The sequence below is a fragment of the Rhinatrema bivittatum genome, chromosome 1, assembly GCF_901001135.1.
Source record: "Rhinatrema bivittatum chromosome 1, aRhiBiv1.1, whole genome shotgun sequence".
Lineage (NCBI taxonomy): Eukaryota > Metazoa > Chordata > Amphibia > Gymnophiona > Rhinatrematidae > Rhinatrema > Rhinatrema bivittatum.
Genome location: NC_042615.1, coordinates 822,548,203 through 822,569,941, shown reverse-complemented (window position 1 = coordinate 822,569,941; position 21,739 = coordinate 822,548,203). Strand labels below are relative to the sequence as shown.

The window sequence follows — 21,739 nt, the reverse complement described above, 5'->3', positions numbered from 1 at the left end:
ATTAAAAGAAATGACAATCCTCACTCTATCTAGACAATAAAAACTCTCTACTCACACATTCATTCTCATACATACCAAACTAAAAACATTAAAATACATATAATGTAAATATTGTGACCCCAAATTTTATATTGCACCAATCATACATTCCCAATGGTATAACACTACTGTATATCTTGATGTTTCTTCAAATTCTTCACGGTAACTTCCTTAGTGCCATGATAACGAGCCCATGCTTGCCGCAGTCTGTTCACAATCCAATTGCCCAAAAGATCTTTGTTTCTCCCCTTCCTCGGGGCTTCTTCAGGGACTCATTCAATGAATAACTCATCGATTTAATCCGCTACACACCACTCTAAAAATTAAAATAACCCCACATCAAGTTTCCAATCGTAATTCACCTCCCAACACCAAAACCACATATAGATAGATACTAACCTCTGGTACAAAAGACCAGTCTCAATGTAAACTTGCTTAATATTGAGATAACGACCCATCTTTACCAAATTCAACTGCGATTCTCAGCATATCATTTTCCTCACTGTGCCATCGACACACATCTCTACAATAAACAAAGACAAAGGCAGCTTACCAAATGTAAAACACTCACCGTATAACACAGCTCTCACTGCCGCCACCATATCGTATACTTACTAAAGCGGAACTGACGTTCTCAACAACGGAAATCACATCTCAAAGCGTGATGACCTAAGCCAATCAAGAATGGTATATATAAAGAACTTTCAATGAATCACAACTAATTAGCCACTCGTTAAGCTCTTCAAATGATAAGGGGAATGGAACAACTCCCCTATGAGGAAAGACTAAAGAGGTTAGGACTTTTCAGCTTGGAGAAGAGACGACTGAGGGGGGATATGATAGAGGTGTTTAAAATCATGAGAGGTCTAGAACGGGTAGATGTGAATCGGTTATTTACTCTTTCGGATAGTAGAAGGACTAGGGGACACTCCATGAAGTTAGCATGGGGCACATTTAAAACTAATCGGAGAAAGTTCTTTTTTACTCAACGCACAATTAAACTCTGGAATTTGTTGCCAGAGAATGTGGTTCGTGCAGTTAGTATAGCTGTGTTTAAAAAAGGATTGGATAAGTTCTTGGAGGAGAAGTCCATTACCTGCTATTAAGTTCACTTAGAGAATAGCCACTGCCATTAGCAATGGTTACATGGAATAGACTTAGTTTTTGGGTACTTGCCAGGTTCTTATGGCCTGGATTGGCCACTGTTGGAAACAGGATGCTGGGCTTGATGGACCCTTGGTCTGACCCAGTATGGCATTTTCTTATGTTCTTATGTTCTTATGATATTAATTTGTCTTTATTCTTCTTCTTCTTAATCAATGTACATTTGGTAGATGATATAAGATTCTTTGTGATTAAGAAGGTACATTTGTGCAATGGTGGTGATATGTCAGCTAAACTGAGGAGGATGGATCAGCGATTTATTTTTAAATGGGGGGCAATGAGTCCGGATGGTGTTAACGGACCCATTGAATGGACCTGCTTTTTTAAAATAAGTTGGGAGGTGAATAAAGACGAATTAATATCGTTTGAAAGTGCTTAACGAGTGGCTAATTAGTTGTGATTCATTGAAAAATCACATTTACTGTGTTATATTATTACATTTATTGCGTACTCAATTTGTTAAAATATTGTAATGCACATTTAGGAGAATAGTGCTGTGTGCCAGTGCTCTTCTGTTTATTCCAGTGTATTTTCTATTCTCCGGTCTCTTTATAAAAGCACAGGACCCATTTACATGAGAACTAGTTAAAAGCATATTGATGTAATCTCCCTTGAACATCTGCATGCTGAATCAGTGACTCTATCACAAGGACCTATGGGTAAGCACAGGACCCAGTTACATGAGAACTAGTTAAAAGCATGTTGCATGTAATCTCTCTTGAACTTCTGCATACCTTGATCAGTGACTCTACCATAATTCATCAGTTCACAGGGACTTACATTTCTTCTACACTTGTCCTTTCTCAAAGATCAACACAATAAATACACAAACAACTGAGTGGGATCAAACAGGCCACAGCTTTATTACAAGTAATAATCAGGAGCCTGAGCCAAACATAATAAAAGCAGCCAACCCCACAGTGTACACCTGCCACCTACCAGCAAGATGAACACCAAGGCCACCCGGCCTGCATATTAGCGACATTATAATAACTGTACCAGTCACATCAATAATAATAACTGTACCCATTATAATAACTGTGCATTCTGACCCCCCGCCACTGTCAGGCAAGCAGCCGTATGTGAGACAACTTCACCCAGTTGAAATCCTGACATGACCACCGTCAAGTCAACCAGCCATTCATCTCCTGGCAGAACTCCCTATGGCTTGGGCTACCCGCCCCACCAGCTGCGACGATAAAAAAAAAAGCACCAAACCACAAACAACAACTAAATAAGGGTGGATGGGTGGGATGCAGCAGCTCCAGCATCGGCAACTGCCACACACAGCAAGAAACGCCCAAACTCCACCTTCTACCTGACTATCCCCATCCTGGGAACCAAATCGGCTCTCAAATCCCAGGTGGTTTGAATTCAAGCCACAGAGCCCTAATCTAAAGAACTGGAATAATCCGGCCACATCAACCCCCCATTCACACACCCCCCCCCCCCCCCCCTCCCCGAGCCAGGCCTGCTCACAAAGTGAGGCCTGGCACCATATTACTATGGGCAGACACATACAGGACCTGCCTGCCCATCCATTTGTGCTAGAACAGCTTAGTGTACAGACTCAGCCTTCACCAGAGGATATTTTATTCATTAACTTTCCTTGTGGTTTACTTAGCCAATGTGCTAGTTTGCATAATTTTGTATTGAAGATACTCATTAGCGATGAATTTGCATTAAACATCACATAAAAGAATAACTACACAAGAAAAATAGCTATTTGCTGAAAAATAGTTAAATTGTGCATGAAAAACAGCAAATATCACATAAAAAACATAAGAACATGCCATGCTGGGTCAGACCAAGCAAGGGTCCATCAAGCCCAGCATCCTGTTTCCAACAGAGGCCAAACCAGGCCCCAAGAACCTCACATGAAAACATTGTAAATGTAATTACACAGGCTATTTATCATTTTTTTCCTCATTGTCACATTTTGCAAAGCTCAAAACCCTCGCATGCATGGCCTCAAAGTGTGAAATTTAAACTCTTTTCTGGAAGCCCTGATACTAAAGGGTAACTTTGGTTGCACTTAACCAAGGGCCTTACAATGCTTCTCAGAAATAAGACTACAATTCAAAGGAATTATGGACACGCAAGCCTCGAGCACAGTCACTCAAAACCTTGGGCTAGCTTGTTTCAGGAATTATCATTTCTGGCAGGTTGTCAGATTGACAAACCCTGTTTCCATGAGGCAAGGAGGCAGTGGATGACAGCTACACAACTCACGGCCCGTCCTCCCATTTCCCTGTGAATAACGTATCTCCACAATGCGGCATCCTGCTGCACGCTGTTTTTCTGAAACTGTGCACAGCGAGGACGTCAGGGATGAATGCAATATCTTTCTATCCCAAAACTTTCTTACTAATGATCCCTTTCATTCACAATCCCTACTGAGCAGGAACAAAGGCAGTGAAGGGTCCGGGAAGCACGAAGTGAAAGGGTTAGCAAGGTGCACAGGAGAGCCACAGTGAAGAAGAGCACGAATGGTTAAGCAGAAATTTCAAACAGGAGCCGATGCTTCTGGGCACATGGGAGGTGCTTGATGTGAAGGTGGCCAGCTTTCAAAGTTATTCCATGGGAGGTTTCGAGAATGCTGAGACATATAAAGAGCGAGGGACACATTATCTAAAGCCCCTTTAAATGCATTGAACAGAATGGTGCGTTTATATATATAAGAGATACACAATTGTTCCTCTCAATATTCAGTTCAAACTGTAACTTAAAATGTGCGCGGTTATTACAAAATGTCTGGCTGGGATTTAGTACTTTCCAAATCCTCCCATTCATCACATTCTCTTCTACTCTTGGATGATGAATTCCAAAAATCCTGAAATAAAAGGGTTTATTCTGCCCAATCTGCAGCTAACTCTTCACAGTCCTGCGCTGGAAGCATGGGTGCCCACAGATAGTCCTTCAGTGTGTGTGTGTGTGTGTGTGTGTGTGTGTGTGTGTGTGTGTTTAGGGAATAACATAAAGAAACTGGGATGCATTACAAAAAAAAATCTCCAAAGAAATAGTTACAAAAATAATTAATCGGTAAAATACGGAGGGGGCGGAATCGGGGAACACTGAAAGATTTTGCAAGCAAACATTCAGGAGGCAAGCTGGCTGTGAGCTGCTCGCTGCCTCTTTCCAACAGGCAAACATTTAGAAAAAAGGGAGTTTGTGTTGAGTTGAACAGACTCCCACTGAGACAAATTCTGTATCTGCTGTATCATCACTCCAGGTCAAATCTTGGAAAGCTCCTTCATTCTTCCTCCCAGACCTAAAGAAAAACTTTCTGTCCCTCTAGAAGACATAATTCTCCCCTGGCTAGAGCCTACCATTCTGTCTCTACAACACAGGGTTGAGCTAGACTAGAATGTACCATCTCTGCTGTGGGGCTGGACTTGAGTTTATATTTTAGTAAACAGACACAGCGCGGGTTACTTTTATAATTGTAGATATTGTCCTGCCAGACACAGAACATTAGGCTGCCCTGAGAAGAGAGGTGACGGTGAGTACATGTAACTAACGCTGAGCTGTTCTGTGTTCTTGCAGGTTCTTCTACCATGACCCCGGCCGTGACATCAATGGCAACAGTTCCAGGGTGCATAGATACAGGGAATGGGACTGTATCAGGAGAGGAGGGATCCACTCTGTCTACCCCCTCTGGCAAGAATGACACACATTTAGAAGGGTGAGCTGCACCTTCTCAAATCTTCAGATTAGACTCCCATCACCAGAGCGTTATGGTGGGTGAGCCAAAACAAGTGTTACAAGCCACAAGAGGTGACAAAAGCACAATGCCTGCACATTATTAAAAGAGATGAGCATTTACTGCACATTTCAGACTGGAGGGTGACAGTGAGTGCACTACGGCTCCCTGATGGTGAATGTCGTCTCTCTCAGACTGGTGAGAAGTCAGAGCGAGCGCCGTGGTTCTCACACTTCTCCATAGGGATCCTCAGTCAGCTGAGGGTTTCAGGATATCCACAATGAATGTGCATGAGATGTTTATTTGTAGAGAAAGAAGGCAATGAAACAAATCTATTTCTTGCATATTCATGATGGCTATTCTGATAACCCATCTGATTGTGGGCTCACCAGACAGATAGGTTTGGGAATTAATGTGCAAGCACAAACAGTAAGCAGATGGAAGCAGCTGGCATCACTCAAACACCCAGAGCACATGTGTATGTAGTATCCAGGATTCTCTGCAGGGAGATCTGTTCCTTCAGCGGGTACAGACCCCACACAAGAGGGAGCGATACTGGCCCTGGTGCTTACCAATGGAGACAGTGTTCCTGATGTGATCCGGTGATCACTGGTTGCTGAGGTTCAGTATTAGAGGACAGGAGGGCACCAGGTCCAGTTCATTTTAAGTCCTGGGTTCTCGACTTCAGGAAAGCTAACTTTGTTAAAATGGGGGAGTACCTGAAGGAGTCATTAGCTGCATGGAAAAATCTAGGGGAAGTAGGAGAGCAGTGGGCAAAACTAAAATGAGATATTATAAGGGAAACTTACCCTTTTGTTATGAAAATAAAGGAAAAGAAAAAAAGAGGCCACTGTGTATTACTAAAGAAGCAGCTGAGAATGTAAGGGATAAAAGGTTAACTTTCATAAACTACAAGAGATTGCAGAAAGAGCAAGATAGGTGACAATACCTAGAAAAGCTAAGAGAAACAGGGAAAGTAGTCAGGAATGCAAAGATGCAAATGGAATTAAAAAATAGAAAATATGGGAAAACAAGAGTGACAAGACTTTTTTTTTATAGATATGTTCATGATAGGAGGAAGTGCTAAAGTGGCATTGTGAGATTAAGAGTTGAAAGGAAGGAATATGTAGAGGCTGATGAGGAGAAAGCAGAATTGCTTAATTAATATTTCTGTTTGGTGTTTACTGTGGAAGGGCCAGGAGCAGAGCCACATAAAACAAACACAAATAGGACTGGAAGTGAGATAAACCTCAATCAAGTTTCAGAAAAGTGGTTTCGTGAGGAGCTAGCTAAATTTAAAGTAGATAAGGCAACGAGACCGGACAGGATATATATGAGAGTACTAAGGGAATTTAGAGAGGTTTTGGCAGCTCCGCTGGTGACCTTTTCAATGCTTCTTTAGCATCAGGGGTAGTTCCAGAAGACTGGAGACAGGCAGATGCAGCTCCTAGCCACAAAAGTGAAAAGAAGGAGGAGGCTGGGAACTACTGGCCACTTATTCTGAAATCTGTATGAGCTAAAATAGATGAGGAGAGTGCAGTTTCTGGAATCCAATGGATTATGAGATATGAGACAGCATGACTCTACCAGAGGTAGGTCTGGTCAAACAAATTTGATCAATTTCTTTGATTGAGTGACCAGAAAGTTGCATCAGGGGAGAGTGCTAAATGTGCCTCTGTATCACTCCATGGTGAGACCGCACCTTGAATACTGTGTACAATTCTGGTTGCCGCATCTCAAAAAAAGATATAATTGCGATGGAGAAGGTACAGAGAAGGGCAACCAAAATGATAAAGATGCTCCCCTATGAGGAAAGGCTGAAGAGGTTAGGGCTGTTCAGCTTGGAGAAGAGACAGCTGAGGGGGGATATGATAAAGGTCTTTAAAATCATGAGAGGTCTAGAACGGGTAGATGTGACTCGATTATTTACTCTTTCAGATTAATAGAAAGACTAGGGGGGCACTCCATGAAGTTAGCATGGGGCACATTTAAAACTAATCAGAGAAAGTTCTTCTTCACTCAACGCACAATTAAGCTCTGGAATTTGTTTGCCAGGGATGTGGTTAGTGCAGTTAGTGTAGCTGGGTTTAAAAAAGGATTGGATAAGTTCTTGGAGGAGGAAGTCCATTAATGGCTATTAATCAAGATGACTTAGAAATTAGCCACTGCTATTACTAGCATCAGTAGCATGGGATATACTTAGTTTTGGGGTACTAGACAGGTTCTTGTAGCCTGGTTTGGCCACTGTTGGAAACAGGATGCTGGGCTTGATGGACCCTTGGTCTGACCCAGTATGGCAAAGTGAAAAAAAAATAGTGTACTTGACACGGTTCCATATAGGTGACATAAATTAACCTAGCACCCTTGGTATGGGTCCCTAAAGTGACTGGCTGGGTTAGAACTGGCTGTGTAGGAGGTAACAATGGGTAGTAAACAGAGTTTTACTCTGCAGAGGGTGAAATTACTATGGGTGTGCCACAGGGATCAGTTCTTGGATTGATTCTTTCCAGCATTTTCCTAAGTGCAATTGTGGAGGAACTATTGGCAATTTTTTGTCATTTTGCAGATGATTCCAAAATCTGTAACAGGGTAAATAGCCAGGAAGGTGTGGCTGGAAAACATGAAATGGGATTTAGCAAAGTTTGAATAATGGTCTAGAGTCTGGCAGATCAAATCTAATGCTAAAAAATGCAGTCATGAATTTGGCCTGCAAAAACCCAAGAGATTGATACAGTATAGTGGATGAAATGTTTTTAGGCATGAAAGAAGACTGACATCTGATGATCTTAAAGTGGCACAGAGGTGGATAAGTTGATGGAAAATGACACAAAGATGTTCAGCAGGGATTCGACCTGCACAAATATTTTTTTCCTATGGATATCTTGCGATTTTTGTAGGTAGACTTTTTGTATAGCCTGCACCTCTCCAGCTTTTGGGTCATCTTCTGTTTGGGATGGGTTTCAAGTTATTAAATTGCCACAGAGAATGTGCAGTAGTCAGAGAGAAGGAAATATAGAGAGAGAAGACGAGGTCCACTAAGCCTAGAGGGTTGGTGGCAAAGGGTTAGTGAAGAGAGAAGGCGAGTATTTTGAGCAGGTCCTCAGGGCCTAGTCATCCGAAGAAGAGTTTTGAGAAATATGGAGAAATTATTTTTGATGATTTGGATCTTGCGCCCATTTAACAACAAGTCGGATGACAGATTTAAATTTTTGGGCATTCTGAGAAGTACTTTTGGAAATTCTGGTTTTTAAGCTGGGAAAAGTTTTTCCATCATCCCTGGTATATGCTGGATTAATAACTGAATCAACATGGACACCATAAAAATGACCCACAGTATCTGATGAATCTAAATTAATCCCAGTGGCAAATCTATGAATAAACACACAACCTACTCGTGCAAATTTTCTCTATTATTTCACATGTACACCATTTTTAATTTATTTTATTCATTTTTTAATAATTGTTTTAATCATTAAACAATAAACATTCCCTAGATACGATCTTTTAAAACCTTACATTAAGCCAAACATCCTAATCTTTTTCTTCAAGCTTTAAAGGTTTCTGAAAAACAATTTGGCTTCCAACGTGGTTTAAGCACAGAATTACTTCTGATCTCCTTAATTGATTCTATTAAACGTAGTCTTGATAGTGGACATACAGTTCGTTTTGGTTTCATTGGATATAACGTCTGCTTTTGATTCGATTGACCATCAAATCTTGTTATTCTGTCTTCGTGAGTGTGGAATTGCTGGGTCAGTTTTGGCATGGTTTGAGAGTTATTTGTCCAATCGTTCTCAAATCATCAAATTTAACAACTCTTCTTCTGAGTTACAACAGGTAAAGACTGGGTTTCCGCCCTTTCGGCGATGTTGTTTAATGTCTATCTTGCCCCCATTGCTAAACTTTTGGCTATCATTACTGATGGGTATAAAATCTATGCAGAACGACATCCAATTTTACATAAAAGTTCAGATGTCCTGGTCTGAAACAATTGAGTTACTCTCTTTTCTGTATGAATTTCATTACTCGTTGGTTAAAAACATAATGGGGGCGGATTTTCAGAGCCCTGCTCGCCTAAATCCGCCCAAATCCGGGCGGATTTAGGCGAGCAGGGCCCTGCGCGCCGGTGAGCCTATTTTACATAGGCCTACCGGCGCGCGCAGAGCCCCGGGACTCGCGTAAGTCCCGGGGTTCTCCGAGGGGGGCGTGTCGGGGGCGGGCCCGAACCGCGCAGCGTTTTCGGGGCGTGTCTGGAGCATTCGGGGGCGGGCCCGGGGCGTGGTTACGGGCCGGGGCGGCCCGGGGGCGTGGCCGCGCCCTCCAGACCCGCCCCCAGGTTGCGTCCCAGCACGCAGGAGGGCCTCCGGGAGGCGTAAATCCCCCGACAAAGGTAAGGGGGGGTTTTAGACCAGGGCCGGGTGGGTGGGTTAGGTAGGGGAAGGGGAGGGGAAGGTGAGGGGAGGGAACGGGGGTAGGCTGCGTGGCTCGGCGCGCGCCTGCTATACGGAATCGATAGCCTTGTGCGCGCCGATCCAGGATTTTAGCGGATACGCGCGGCTACGCGCAATATCTACTAAAATCCCGCGTACTTTTGCTGGCGCCTGATGCGCCAGCAAAAGTACGCCAATTCGCGCGGTTTGAAAATCTACCCCTTATTGTTATGAATCTGATTTCTTGATGGTCGTACGGGCCATCATTTTTCCACATATTGATTATTGTAACAGTCTTTATATTGGTTACCTAAAAATTCAGTCATTCACTTCAGCTTCTGCATGAATTCAGCAGCCAGTTAGTGTCTTCCTCTAAGCGTTCTGATCGAATCACCTCCAGTTCTATGTAGACTGTCAGTGGCTGCCTGTGATAGAGCGTATATTTTTTAAGATAGGAATGACAGTCTTTAAACTCCGTGTTTTACCTTCTGATTTCTGGTTTAATGCTTTACTTCAGATCCCTAAGCCAGCCAGAACACTTAGGTCCTCACAACGAACTTACTTGAGGTTCCTTCTGTGAGATTAGCCCATTTATATAGTACAAGGGAAACAGCTTTCTCCATAGCAGCACCTAATCACTGGAACACGATCCATTGATCTTCGATCCATTGAAGATGTTAAGAAATTTAAAACATCTTTCAAGGAATTTTTGCTCAATCGTGCGTACAATTGTTAATGGAAATACTTGAATAAGTCAATGTATTTGGTCATGAATATTAGATGAGATTTTTTTTGTTTTCTTTTTAGACAATATGCATTGTTGCTTTATTATCATTTTGTTATTTAGTTTCTATGAAACTATTTTGTCTGTATATGTACCTTGTTCATTTTGCTTTTATTATGTGTGTGTATTCTGTATATCGCCTAGGCCTAACAGTGTTAGGCGATTAATAAATTTTATAAATGAATGAAATGAAATAATGAATGGAGAAAAAGAGGGTCAATGTAAAAAAAAATTTGATATCAAGATTAAGATTGGGGAAAAACCTCAGACAGCACCGAGTAGTCTGAGACTTCTCAAAATTGCTCAGTATTAAGCTGCCATCATGGGAAAAAAAATCAATTTGAAGTTACGTTTCAGTAACGTTTCAGAACGCGTTGCGAGACTTATCCGGTGCTGGTTCTGCCCCGTCGTTCTGAACGCTGCCACGCTGATCACTGTCGCCGACTGCGGCAGCAGCTACCTCCTGCCCGCATGACAGGTGCAGGCATGCTGCCAGACCCCGACCATATGTGCTATCTCCGAATGTTTCGGGGAAATAAATCAGCTGCAGCAACTATTAAAGGGGCCATTTCCTGCTGTTCCTTGCCTCAGCAATGGGCGTCTGTGAGTCTGCCTTCTCTGCTGTTTCCACTCTTTTCAAGTATTACTGTCTCCTTGGCTTTCCTTGTCTCCTGTCTGCTCTTTGTCAGTGCCTTGTGGTGCCTCCTTGTGTCTCTGGGCCCTTGTCCCTGTGTTCATCTCCAGCTTGGATCTGACTTCATCTGGTTCTGGACTTGCTGTATGCCCCCTGCCTCGACTCTTTGCCTGGTTCTGGACTTGTTGTTTACCTCCTGCCCTGACTACTTCACCTGATTCTGGACTTGCTGTTTGCGTCCTGCCTCAATCCTGCACCTGGTTCTGGCTCTGTCCCTGCTTTGATACTCCCGAGATCTTACAAGCTGTCAGCACCAAGGTAAGACAACTGGATTTAAGTAAGCTCCTGACGGTTCAGTGGGGGATCCACCTGTGGTAGTGAGTTACTACCACCTAAGAGTTCACAAAATCCTAACAGTTTGCCAAGGTCATGGACCCGGTAGACCTGATAGCCTTACAAGCTATTCTTGGACTGGCAACTCGAGTTCAGCAGCAACAAGGAGTGTTGGACCAGATAACAGGGGTCCTTGAAAGACTTGCAGAGTGAATGGATGCTCGTTCTGTACCAGTACCAGCATCATCTCCTCTCATACCACCTGTGAGTTCTGTTCTTTGGTTACTGCCTCCTCCATGAGTCAATAGAGATCCTTGACAATGCAGGGGATTTATTAATCAGTGTCGCATGCACTTTTCACTCCAGGTGTTTCTAACAAGATGCAGATTACATTCATTCTGTCCTCTTCTCAAAGGCTCAGCCTTGGCTTGGGTGTCCCTGCTTTGGGAGTGAGAGGATCTCCTATTGGAAGGTTTGGATCATTTCCTTCAGGATTTTTGTCTGAACTTTGATGAATCTGAACGTTCCCACTCTGTAGCTTCTGATCTATTACAAAGCCGTCAAGGAACCTCGTTCTGTCAGGGAGTATGCTGTACATTTCTGAAACCTTGGCCTTTGAATTATGGTGGGGAGATGATAGCCTTATGGCCATCTTCCGGCAAGGGCTAGCCGAGAACGTAAAAGATGAGTTGGCCAGGACGGGAACTACCAGTTTAATTGGAAGATCTAATTTAGCTAGCAATCCATGTAGATCTACAGTTTTTATTTATTTATTTATTAACACTTTTTCTATACCGACCTTCATGGTTGGGGACCATATCAGATCAGTTTACACCAAAAGGGGGAACTGTAACAAAACCGTAGATAAAACAGGAAGAACAAAGTTACATTCAACAAGGGTGGTAAACTGGAACAAGACTGCTAGAAAAGAAAGGTCTAAAGGAACGTAGTGCTTAGGATAAAAACAACAGTTAAAGAGTCAGGGGTAGGCTCTTATACATAACTTTGGAATGGTGCCGAGAGAGGCCTTCGACCCATCAACCAATCCAACTAGCCCCCACCTTCCAATGCATGTTTTCTTCTGGCCAAACCCCTGGAATCTAGAACCTTGTCTGAGGAACCCATGAAAGAGAATCACCTCAAGATCTCTTCTAAGGAAACGTCCTGGTCACTATGTGGCTTCTTGTCCCCTCATGGCTAAATGGAGCCCCCATGTGCCATGAACACTGTTTAGCACAAGTGAAGGTCCAAATGCTTGAACTTCAGTGTGCTGTTCTAACCCTTCCTGAGGCTGCCCATCCCCCTATGCAGACTTCACTGATGTTTTCAGCAAAAAACGAGCAGAGACTTTGCCCCCACATTGAGACTATGATTGTTCCATTGAACTAATTCCTGGAAGATGCCTCCTCAGGGGAGAGTATACTCACTGTCAGCCCTGGAAACAGAAGCCATGACACAATACATCCAAGATAACTTGGCCAGAGGCTTTATCAGACCATCCTCATCCCCAGCGAGAGCCAGACTATTCTTCATCGGGAAGAAGAATGGGTCTCTATGACTCTGTATTGATTATCGAGGACTAAATGCCATTACCAAAAAGAATCTATATCCTTTGCCACTTATTATTGAAGTATTTGATTGACTCAAGGGAACTCAAATATTTACTATCTGGATTTAAGAGGAACCTACAACTTGATTCAAATCCGAAAAGGAGACAAATGGGAAACCACATTCAATACACGAGACAGCCACTATGAGTACTTAGTTATGCCATTTGGACCATGTAACACTCCGGCTGTGTTCCAAGTCATGGTGAATGAACATATTTTGAGATCTTTTATATTCACATTTTGTTGTATACTTGGATGATATTCTTATTTTTCTAAGACAATTGGACCAACATCAAGATCATGTATGACAGGTCCTGCATAGGTTACATGAGCATGACATGTGTATAGCAACCTTCATAAATAGGCTCAGTTTATTTGTGGCTTATTTGGTTGAAAGCCTATGATATTCTGGTGGCTGGTATAATCATGGGTTGCATAAACATTTTGTTTTGCACCATCAGGCGCTAAAGGACATGGTACAACCACTGTATAATTTGAGTTACTAGTGTGTGCACTTATCTTAAATCAACGCAGAAAAAGATGGCAAAAATAGTCCTGAAGTGTTTCCTCCGACACCTTGGTGTTTCGGAGTCTGTTACTACTCCTTCTTCAGGGACCTTCAGGTGAGAGCAAGCCATCTATATACCTCTGCGTGAGAAAACAAAAATGTGAGAGTTCTTAGCATGCCAACAGGCTATAAAATTACAATGGCGATCGGTTTGGAAGTGCAGACTTACTTAGCATTTCTGGTCAGTTCTTAATTTAGGAACAGCGAATATTTGTGTACTGCAACGGGTGAAAAATTCTTGAGAGAATATACTTGATAATACTCCTAAAGTCTTTGGTATATCATTTGAGAATGTCAGTACTTATATGTGCTATGACTATGACACCTGCCAGCATACCGTTTAGAAACTGACAGCTTGAGCGCCAGGAAAATGCCGATTTTAAAGGGATTCCGTCGATTAACTCATCTGCAGGAAGTGACGTACGGAATCCCAAATATGGTCATGTCCATAGATGGAAATTGACGTAACATGGGAAACCCTTGAGGGGCTAACACCAAAAAAGGAAAATGACATCAGAGCGGCGGCCATCTTGGGGAATTCTTAACAATTAAATAATTAAAACAGAACGAACGAGGGCGGCCCTGATGTTAAGAAGAACGTTTTAGACCAAAGAAAACCATTCCACCTTTTCGTTCAGTCCATGTAGCTCTACAGTCTGTAACTTGAAGATCCATTGATTCTCCTTATAATTCAATAGAGTAGAGCGATCTCCCCCCCTCCAATTCGGGGGGATGTGTTCGAGTATGACCCACTTAAAATCTGAGAACGTGTGTGTGTGTGAAATACAGTGTTGGACTACAGGTGCTTTTATGTCTTTGTTATTTATCCTGCTCCGATGTTCTGTGAGACGGATGCGTATTTATGTTTGGTACGTCCCACATAGATTGTTCTTGCAGGGGGCATTGTAGGGCATAAATCACACATTCAGTATTACAAGTACTTCTTGTTTTAATGAAAACCTGGAATCCCAGTTTGAGGGTGTTTCCAATGAGTGCCAACATGTGCCTGAGAACAAAAAGAACAACTACCACAGTGGAATTTGTCCAGTGTGTTGGGGGGTAAGAGAATACTTTTGTGACCGCCCTTACTACTCTCTGTTTAATGTTAGTCCCATGAGGGTATGCAAACATGGGGGGGATCCTGAAATATGGCATGGGGACTTAAAACATGCCAGTTGTTTAAAATGGCTGTTTTAATATGAGTTGTGAGATTAGTGTATGGTAAAACGCAGATTAAATTGGAAACTTCGTTCTTTTGTTTATATTGTAATAATTGATCCCTGTCCGAAAAGGTGGCTCTCTTGTATGGTCTTTTAATGACACGAGTAGGGTAACCTCTCTCCTGGAATCTGTCACTTAATTTGATTGCTTGCAGGGGGATGTGCTGGTGTAACTAATACACAGCATCTCGTTCTCTCACACTAGACAGTGCAGGGGGATGTGCTGGTGTAACTAATACACAGCATCTCATTCTCTCACACTAGACAGTGCAGGGGGATGTGCTGGTATAACTAATACACAGTGTTTTACTCTCTTACACTATAGAGGAGCTAGAAGATAAACCTATTTGTATCTTTCTCTTTCAGGACTTCTGGTTTCTTGGATAATTTCCATATTCTGATTCCAGTCATCCTTCTGCTCCTGTTGCTATTTGCTCTTGGTATTGTGATTTTAATACGGATTCATAGGAGAAAGAAGGGTAAGAAAAGATTGAATTATATTGCCTAATTGGTTGTGGAGGTTATTGGTCAAATAGTTTTTCCAGCTGCCTTATGAAGTTAACCAGACAAATGCCAGCATTTAAAGGTTTTTCGCTGCTCAATGGCAATATTTTATCCTGGCAAATCATTGTCTGCACAAAATTTAGGATTAAATATAGGCATTGTCCGAGGATTTCCTGAGACTTGGTTAAAGGTTACCCAATCAATCATGATATTCTGTGCTTGCCAGCTAAAGCTAGCCAAGTAAGTTTGGTAGAAAATTATGTACCCCATAATTAGCCAGATAAGTTAATTCAGCTAACGTTGTCTGGACATACTCAGTGGAACACCTATTTGTTTAAATTCCACTGTATATCTGGATAAAATATACTAAAAAGCTTTATTCTGTTAACTTACCCAATCAGCAGGTGTTTGAATATTGACCTCTAGATTTCCATTCTAGGCCTAAAATTATAATTACTCATATATTTAAGTCATTGTCAGGGGTGGCTTTCAAAAGCTTTTATGTTAATTCACCTAAAAAAAACTTTTTGAGAACTACCCCCCAAAACCTGGCTGAAAATGCACATTCCTGTGTGATATGGCACGTAGTCTAATGTCTGCCGTAAATGGGCGGGGCTGGGGGCAGGGCTGGAGATTTGGGGCGGGGCGGTCCCAGTCGTGTATGCGGAGGGATGCGATTGTGAAACTGGCACAAGTTCTTTACCCCCGCATGAAAGCACGCGGGCACAGAGGTGGCCTGCACTGACAGCGGCCCCCCCAGCTTTTCCTTTGGAAACCTCAAGGAGCGTTTTCTTCTTGAAAATTTGCTTTCAGGCCTACGAGAGCAAAGCATTTAATTGAGAAATCACCTCCTTTGTCGCACTGGCTCGATTCTCCTTGAGTGAGACAGAAAGGCTGTGGTGCTGGCGTCTCTGGAGATGGGGTGGGAATATAACATTGTTTAAAATAAACGTATATCAATGGTTGAGGAGAAGGAGGGGGTTTCCAGTGTAAAACCACCCCCAGGGCTGTCCCGGAACTTTTCCCTTTGGAAATCCTGGCACTTCTTCCATGCGTTTGCCCATTAATTATGGCGTTCTCGCTACCTGTATGCTGATGACCGTTCTGCCTTGGCAACGGCTTTTAATGACTTACTGTATGTCTTGTTGCCCAGTTCCCATTCTGTGGGGTTCTGCCAGGTTTTTGCCTGATAATTGAAGGCATTTATTTTGTTTCATGTGCTGAAGTTTAGCTTGTCCGGGAGACACTTAGTTTCTACATGAGCTCTCTCCAGATGTTTTGCTTCAGGTATTTAGGGCTTTGTTGTTGGCTGAGTTGGGTTGATAGCGAATATCTACATTTGATTTCTAGGTCCTTATTTATTAACCCAATTTATTTGGGATTCTACTGCACATTGAGTGTTTCATTTTACTTTTATGTTATGTGAAATTGGAATCTCCTTGCCTTGATTTCTGTGTGAGGTCAATATTCAAAAGGATGGCGCTAGCTAAGTAAAGAATGGTCCCTTCACTGTAAACACAACGGACAACTGAATACTAAGTGCCGGTCGCTGTCAGTGCTGTCGTCAACTGAGGGTAGGGTCACCAACTTTGAATCAGGAAAATTCTGAACACAGGGATGCGCAGAGTAAAACCTTTTTGCCAATGGCGTCCTTGCTCTTCCACACATGACTTTTATTCTCACCCCACCCCCATTTTGGAAAGCATACATTGTTTAAAGGGGAACCCAAAATATTAGTCGTTTATCAGGTCACACTTTTTATATGAACTCACTGTAAATGTAGACATTTTAAAAAATATTCTTTGGTCTGGATGGGTGTTCTCTCTTTAATTATTGAACTTCAAATACATAACATCTTCTGAAGAAAATAATGTTTTACGAAATCGATTTGCAAAAGCCTTTCTACTGTCAAAAAGAAAAACCCAAAGTGTTTGAATATCCTTTGTAGCATTGCCAGGTTCACCATTGTAAAGAGGAAATAGTTTGGCACAAAAGGACACTGTCAATAAAATCTCCTGTGACATTCTGTATCTCATATACAGCCTTGCAACAACAAATTGAATTAAATATGCAGATATGATCAACTATATTTGGACCTCAAACTTTAGGACTTATTTCTCTTGTCTCAGTGGCTAAAGAGATATTATTCTCTTCCTTCATTTAGTCCATATTTTAATCATTGCTCTTAAACATTTTTTAATATATGGAAATAAAATGCTGAGCCTGCAGACATCTTTAGCTGGATTAATCCCTAGGTTACGCAAAAGGCCTTAGATTACTTTAAAAGAACTACAGAAGTCTCTAGCTGACTCTGGGCAAAATGTTCAGGGTTTTTTTAAAAAAATGGACCTCAATGTTTTTAAAACTTATCTAATTCTGTACCTTAGCATGGGACTGGCACAGTCAGTGGGCATTACAGAACCACTGCACAATATAAAATCATTTAATCATCATATCCCCAATGACTGAATCAATTATGTCAGGGATAGGGGAAAGCAGAGCAAAATTGGCCAGGTTGGCAGTGTTAGCAACAACCAAAGAAGTAGTCCTGCACCTAAATCTTGTCCCTCCACAATCTCAGCTTCGTTCTCCCACCCCATTGAGAATGATTGAATAAGCTGGGGTGATTTTTTTGACCAAAAAAAAACCCTCATTCTGAAGGGAAAAGAATGGCACAAGGCAAAAAGATACTCAAGAAAAACCATTTTGATGTTCTGAATGTACTACCTTTACAGCACTGCCAGAGATTTCATGTAAAACCCCCAAATCAGGAAATGGAACAGGCTGAGGGCAGCTCCGTGATGTGGGAAATGGTTTCTAAATAAAACATCCCTCACCGCTTTGCAGGAAAAATACACCACATTAGAAACGGTTGCAATACGCTAACAATGATATCCTTCACGTGTGGAAAGCCCGTTCTACAAGAAGATCTAAATTCCACCTCGCCCGTCTTGGTGCCACTCTGCTTTGCTTCCATGCCCAGACCTTACACCCTGGCGTTCTCTTTGCCGCCGTGCCTTGCTGTCGTACCCCACACCTAACAGCTCTCCAGTTTGGGCTGCTCTGCGCCTCTCGTGCTGTTTTGGAGCCTTGAAGCCGCTCTTCGTGCTGCTGGGCCCCTTTATCAGTGCCCGCCTTGGAGGGTTTTTACTGCCACCTTTTCTGCTTCATTCCCCCTTCTTGCTGCCGTAGGATACGAATGCCACTCTGGGTTCCTGTTTGGCACGAGATGCCATCAAGGGTTTAGGTCACTGTTACTGGTAGCCTCTTTTGAAGTTTTAGGGTGCTTTTCCCACATTTGATCTCTTTTTTTTTTTTTTTTACTTTGATAAAATGGGGGGTTTTTGTCCCCATTACCAACCTTTGAAAAAGTAAACAAAAGACATAGGTTTCTCTACCTGGAAATGGCAGCACCTGTTGTATAGATCTTCCTTTCCTCAGCCTGATTCTCCCACCCATTGAGAATGATTATGTGCACTGGGGTGAGTGTTTTTTCCCCCATAAAAGCCCTCATTCTGAAGGAGAAAAGACGGTCACAAGAGAAGATGCTTAAGAAAAACCATTTTGATGTGCTGAATGTACTAACCCTTAGAGTACTGCCAGAGATTTCATGCAAAACCCGAAAATCAGGAAACGGAGTTGCAACAAAGGTGAGCCTAGGGCTTTGACTTCTGCTTGCTGCCTGTCAGTCAGTGATGGGTGCTGGGTTGACGGAGCACCGGTCTGACCCTACAAGGCTTTTCATGTTTTATTGTCCTGGAGAAAACCAGAATCCCTGCTGTCTTCAATATCATTCACTGATCCAGTATAAGAATTATCCAAGTATGATATTGTGCAATAGCATTTTAGACTATAAATAATTTCAATTAATTATATAGTTCTCTGCCTCCGATGAATTCCCTCTTATTTGCTGTATCCCCAATGATTGCTTATTTTGGTTTCTGTACAATTTGTATCTGAATGTTGATATTCAGTATTATCCAATTGTTTCAGCCATGAAAGAAAACAGGACAGGCGGTAATGAGAACGTCGCCTCCTCTGTCCCGGTAAGAAGATCACAGAACAGTGGGGGTGGGCCTGGTCTTCATTAAGCAGGCAAACCAAAAAAGCAACATTTTATTCCCACCCATACTTATCTGCCAGTTGTTATGATAACTGCACTTAACTCCAATTCCCTATACGTACCCGGATCAGTCCAGACCATGGGTTGAGCCTCCTTTCCAGCAGGTGGAGACAGACCAAAACTGAAAGGGTGTCCTATAGGGATGTGAATCGTTTTAGGACGATTAAATTATCGTCCGATAATTTTAATATCGTCTTAAACCGTTATGGAACACAATACAATAGAGATTCTAACGATTTATCGTTATAATCGTTAGAATCGTGAGCCGGCACACTAAAACCCCTAAAACCCACCCCCGACCCTTTAAATTAAATCCCCCACCCTCCCGAACCCCCCCCCCCCAAACGACTTAAACAACCTGCGGGTCCAGCGGCGGTCCGGAACGGCAGCGGTCCGGAACGGGCTCCTGCTACTGAATCTTGTTGTCTTCGGCCGGCGCCTTTTTCCAAAATGGCGCCGAAAAATGGCGGCGGCCATAGACGAACACGATTGGATGGCAGGAGGTCCTTCCGGACCCCCGCTGGACTTTTGGCAAGTCTTGTGGGGGTCAGGAGGCCCCCCCCAAGCTGGCCAAAAGTTCCTGGAGGTCCAGCGGGGGTCAGGGAGTGATTTCCCGCCGCGAATCGTTTTCGTACGGAAAATGGCGCCGGCAGGAGATCGACTGCAGGAGGTCGTTCAGCAAGGGTTCCGGCGCCTCGCTGAACGACCTCCTGCAGTCGATCTCCTGCCGGCGCCATTTTCCGTACGAAAACGATTCGCGGCGGGAAATCGCTCCCTGACCCCCGCTGGACCTCCAGGAACTTTTGGCCAGCTTGGGGGGGGCCTCCTGACCCCCACAAGACTTGCCAAAAGTCCAGCGGGGGTCCGGAAGGACCTCCTGCCGTCCAATCGTGTTCGTCTATGGCTGCCGCCATTTTTCGGCGCCATTTTGGAAAATGGCGCCGGCCGAAGAAACAAGATTCAGTAGCAGGAGCCCGTTCCGGACCGCTGCCGTTCCGGACCGCCGCTGGACCCGCAGGTTATTTAAGTCATTTGGGGGGGGTTCGGGAGGGTGGGGGATTTAATTTAAAGGGTCGGGGGGGGGTGGGTTTTAGGGGGTTTTAATGTGCCGGTTTTGCGATTTTACGTTTTTTTCGATTTTTTACGATTTTTCACGATTTTTCACGATATTTTACCCCCCCAAACGGCAACAATACGATTCCCTCCCCCTCCCAGCCGAAATCGATCGTTAAGACGATCGAGGACACGATTCACATCTCTAGTGTCCTATATGAGGACAGAGCCTATCCTGTAACCCTTCAGTATTTGTCTGTCTCCAGCAGGTGGAACAGCTCACCCTGTGGTTCCCTGGTTTCCTTATTATCTGTCCCTTTGGGGATTCTTTATACCTTTTCTTCTCAAGTTGACTGGAACAAGCAAGTATTTCTCTTCATTGTTTAAAAAAAAAAAAAAAAAAAAAAAGGAAATTTCTACTGTGTTTGAACTTTGTGTTCTGTTGTACAGGAGACAGTTCCTATCTCCTTGCTCTTGCGGGGGCCTAGGGGGGCTTTGCCCTTGTTTTATTTAGCCTAGCCTCCCTTTTCCCGGTGATCCTCAGCTGCAGGGGTGGATATTGGTGGTGCCAGTCATTCCCCCTGTTCAGCTCCCTCTCCCTCCATAATGTTCTCCCCTCACGGGGTTTGAATTCCTTTAAGACTGCCTGCTGAGAGCTTTTCCCTGCCTTCTTTACAAAAAAAAAAAAAAGGGGGGGGTCTTTGAGTTCTATACGGGAGAAAAGTTTCTAACTTACTTTTGGCAGTCCCTGAGAGAGTTCAGGAGGGTGCAGACTTCACGCTCTGCCTCCGCTCCTGCAGCCCCGGCAGCCCAGCTGATTTTAATTGCTGCCCCTCCCCCCCTCTTTGCAGCCTTGCCGAGATCCCCACTGTGCCTGGCTTGTGGAGATTCCTCTCTGCCTCTCTCGAGAGGGGGACTTTGCTCTTGATGTTTGCCGGGGGGGGGGGGGGGAGGGTTCCTCAGATGTCCCGATGCCCTCAGGACCCCCATCCTGACCCCCCAAGACTTACCAAAACTCCCTGGTGGTCCAGCGGGGGGGTCCGGGAGCCATCTCCTGCACTTGGGCCGTTGGCTGCCATTAATCAAAATGGCGCCGATAGCCTTTGCCCTCACTATGTCACAGGGGCTACTGGTGCCATTGGTCAGCTCCTGTCACATGGTACGAGCACAAGATGGCGCTGGCCATCCATTGCTCCTATCATGTGACAGGGGCTCACCAATGGCATGGATACCCTGTCACATGGTAAGGGCAAAGGGCCATTGGTGCCATTTTGATTAGTGGCAGCCAACGGCCCAAGTGCAGGAGATGGCTCCCGGACCCCCCCGCTGGACCACCAGGGAGTTTTGGTAAGTCTTGGGGGTCAGGAGGGTCGGGGTTTGTACTTAATTCAATTTTAGCCAGGAAACGAATAATAATTAACACATGTACGTATCGGGGGCCCCCTTGCCGAATGCAACGTATCTGCCCCATGACAAATACGAATCCCGAATGCAACGTATGGTGTCCCTCTGCACATCCCTATTAAATATCCTGGGAGCGTCTGACATCATCCCAGGGCAGGGCTGCATTTCCT

At 43.6% G+C, this 21,739-nt stretch overlaps 1 protein-coding gene across 1 annotated transcript in view; it reads left to right on the top strand.

Annotated features, from left to right (window-relative positions):
- The window catches only part of LOC115073483 (CMRF35-like molecule 8), a 44,626-nt gene extending 23,942 nt beyond the window's left edge, over positions 1-20,684 (top strand). Inside the window, exons 4-7 of the mRNA XM_029571930.1 lie at positions 4,750-4,888; positions 14,852-14,964; positions 18,983-19,035; positions 20,616-20,684. Of these exons, the coding sequence (XP_029427790.1) occupies positions 4,750-4,888; positions 14,852-14,964; positions 18,983-19,035; positions 20,616-20,684 (374 nt within the window). The remainder of the gene's footprint in view (positions 1-4,749; positions 4,889-14,851; positions 14,965-18,982; positions 19,036-20,615) is intronic.
- The last annotated feature ends 1,055 nt before the right edge of the window (positions 20,685-21,739 follow it).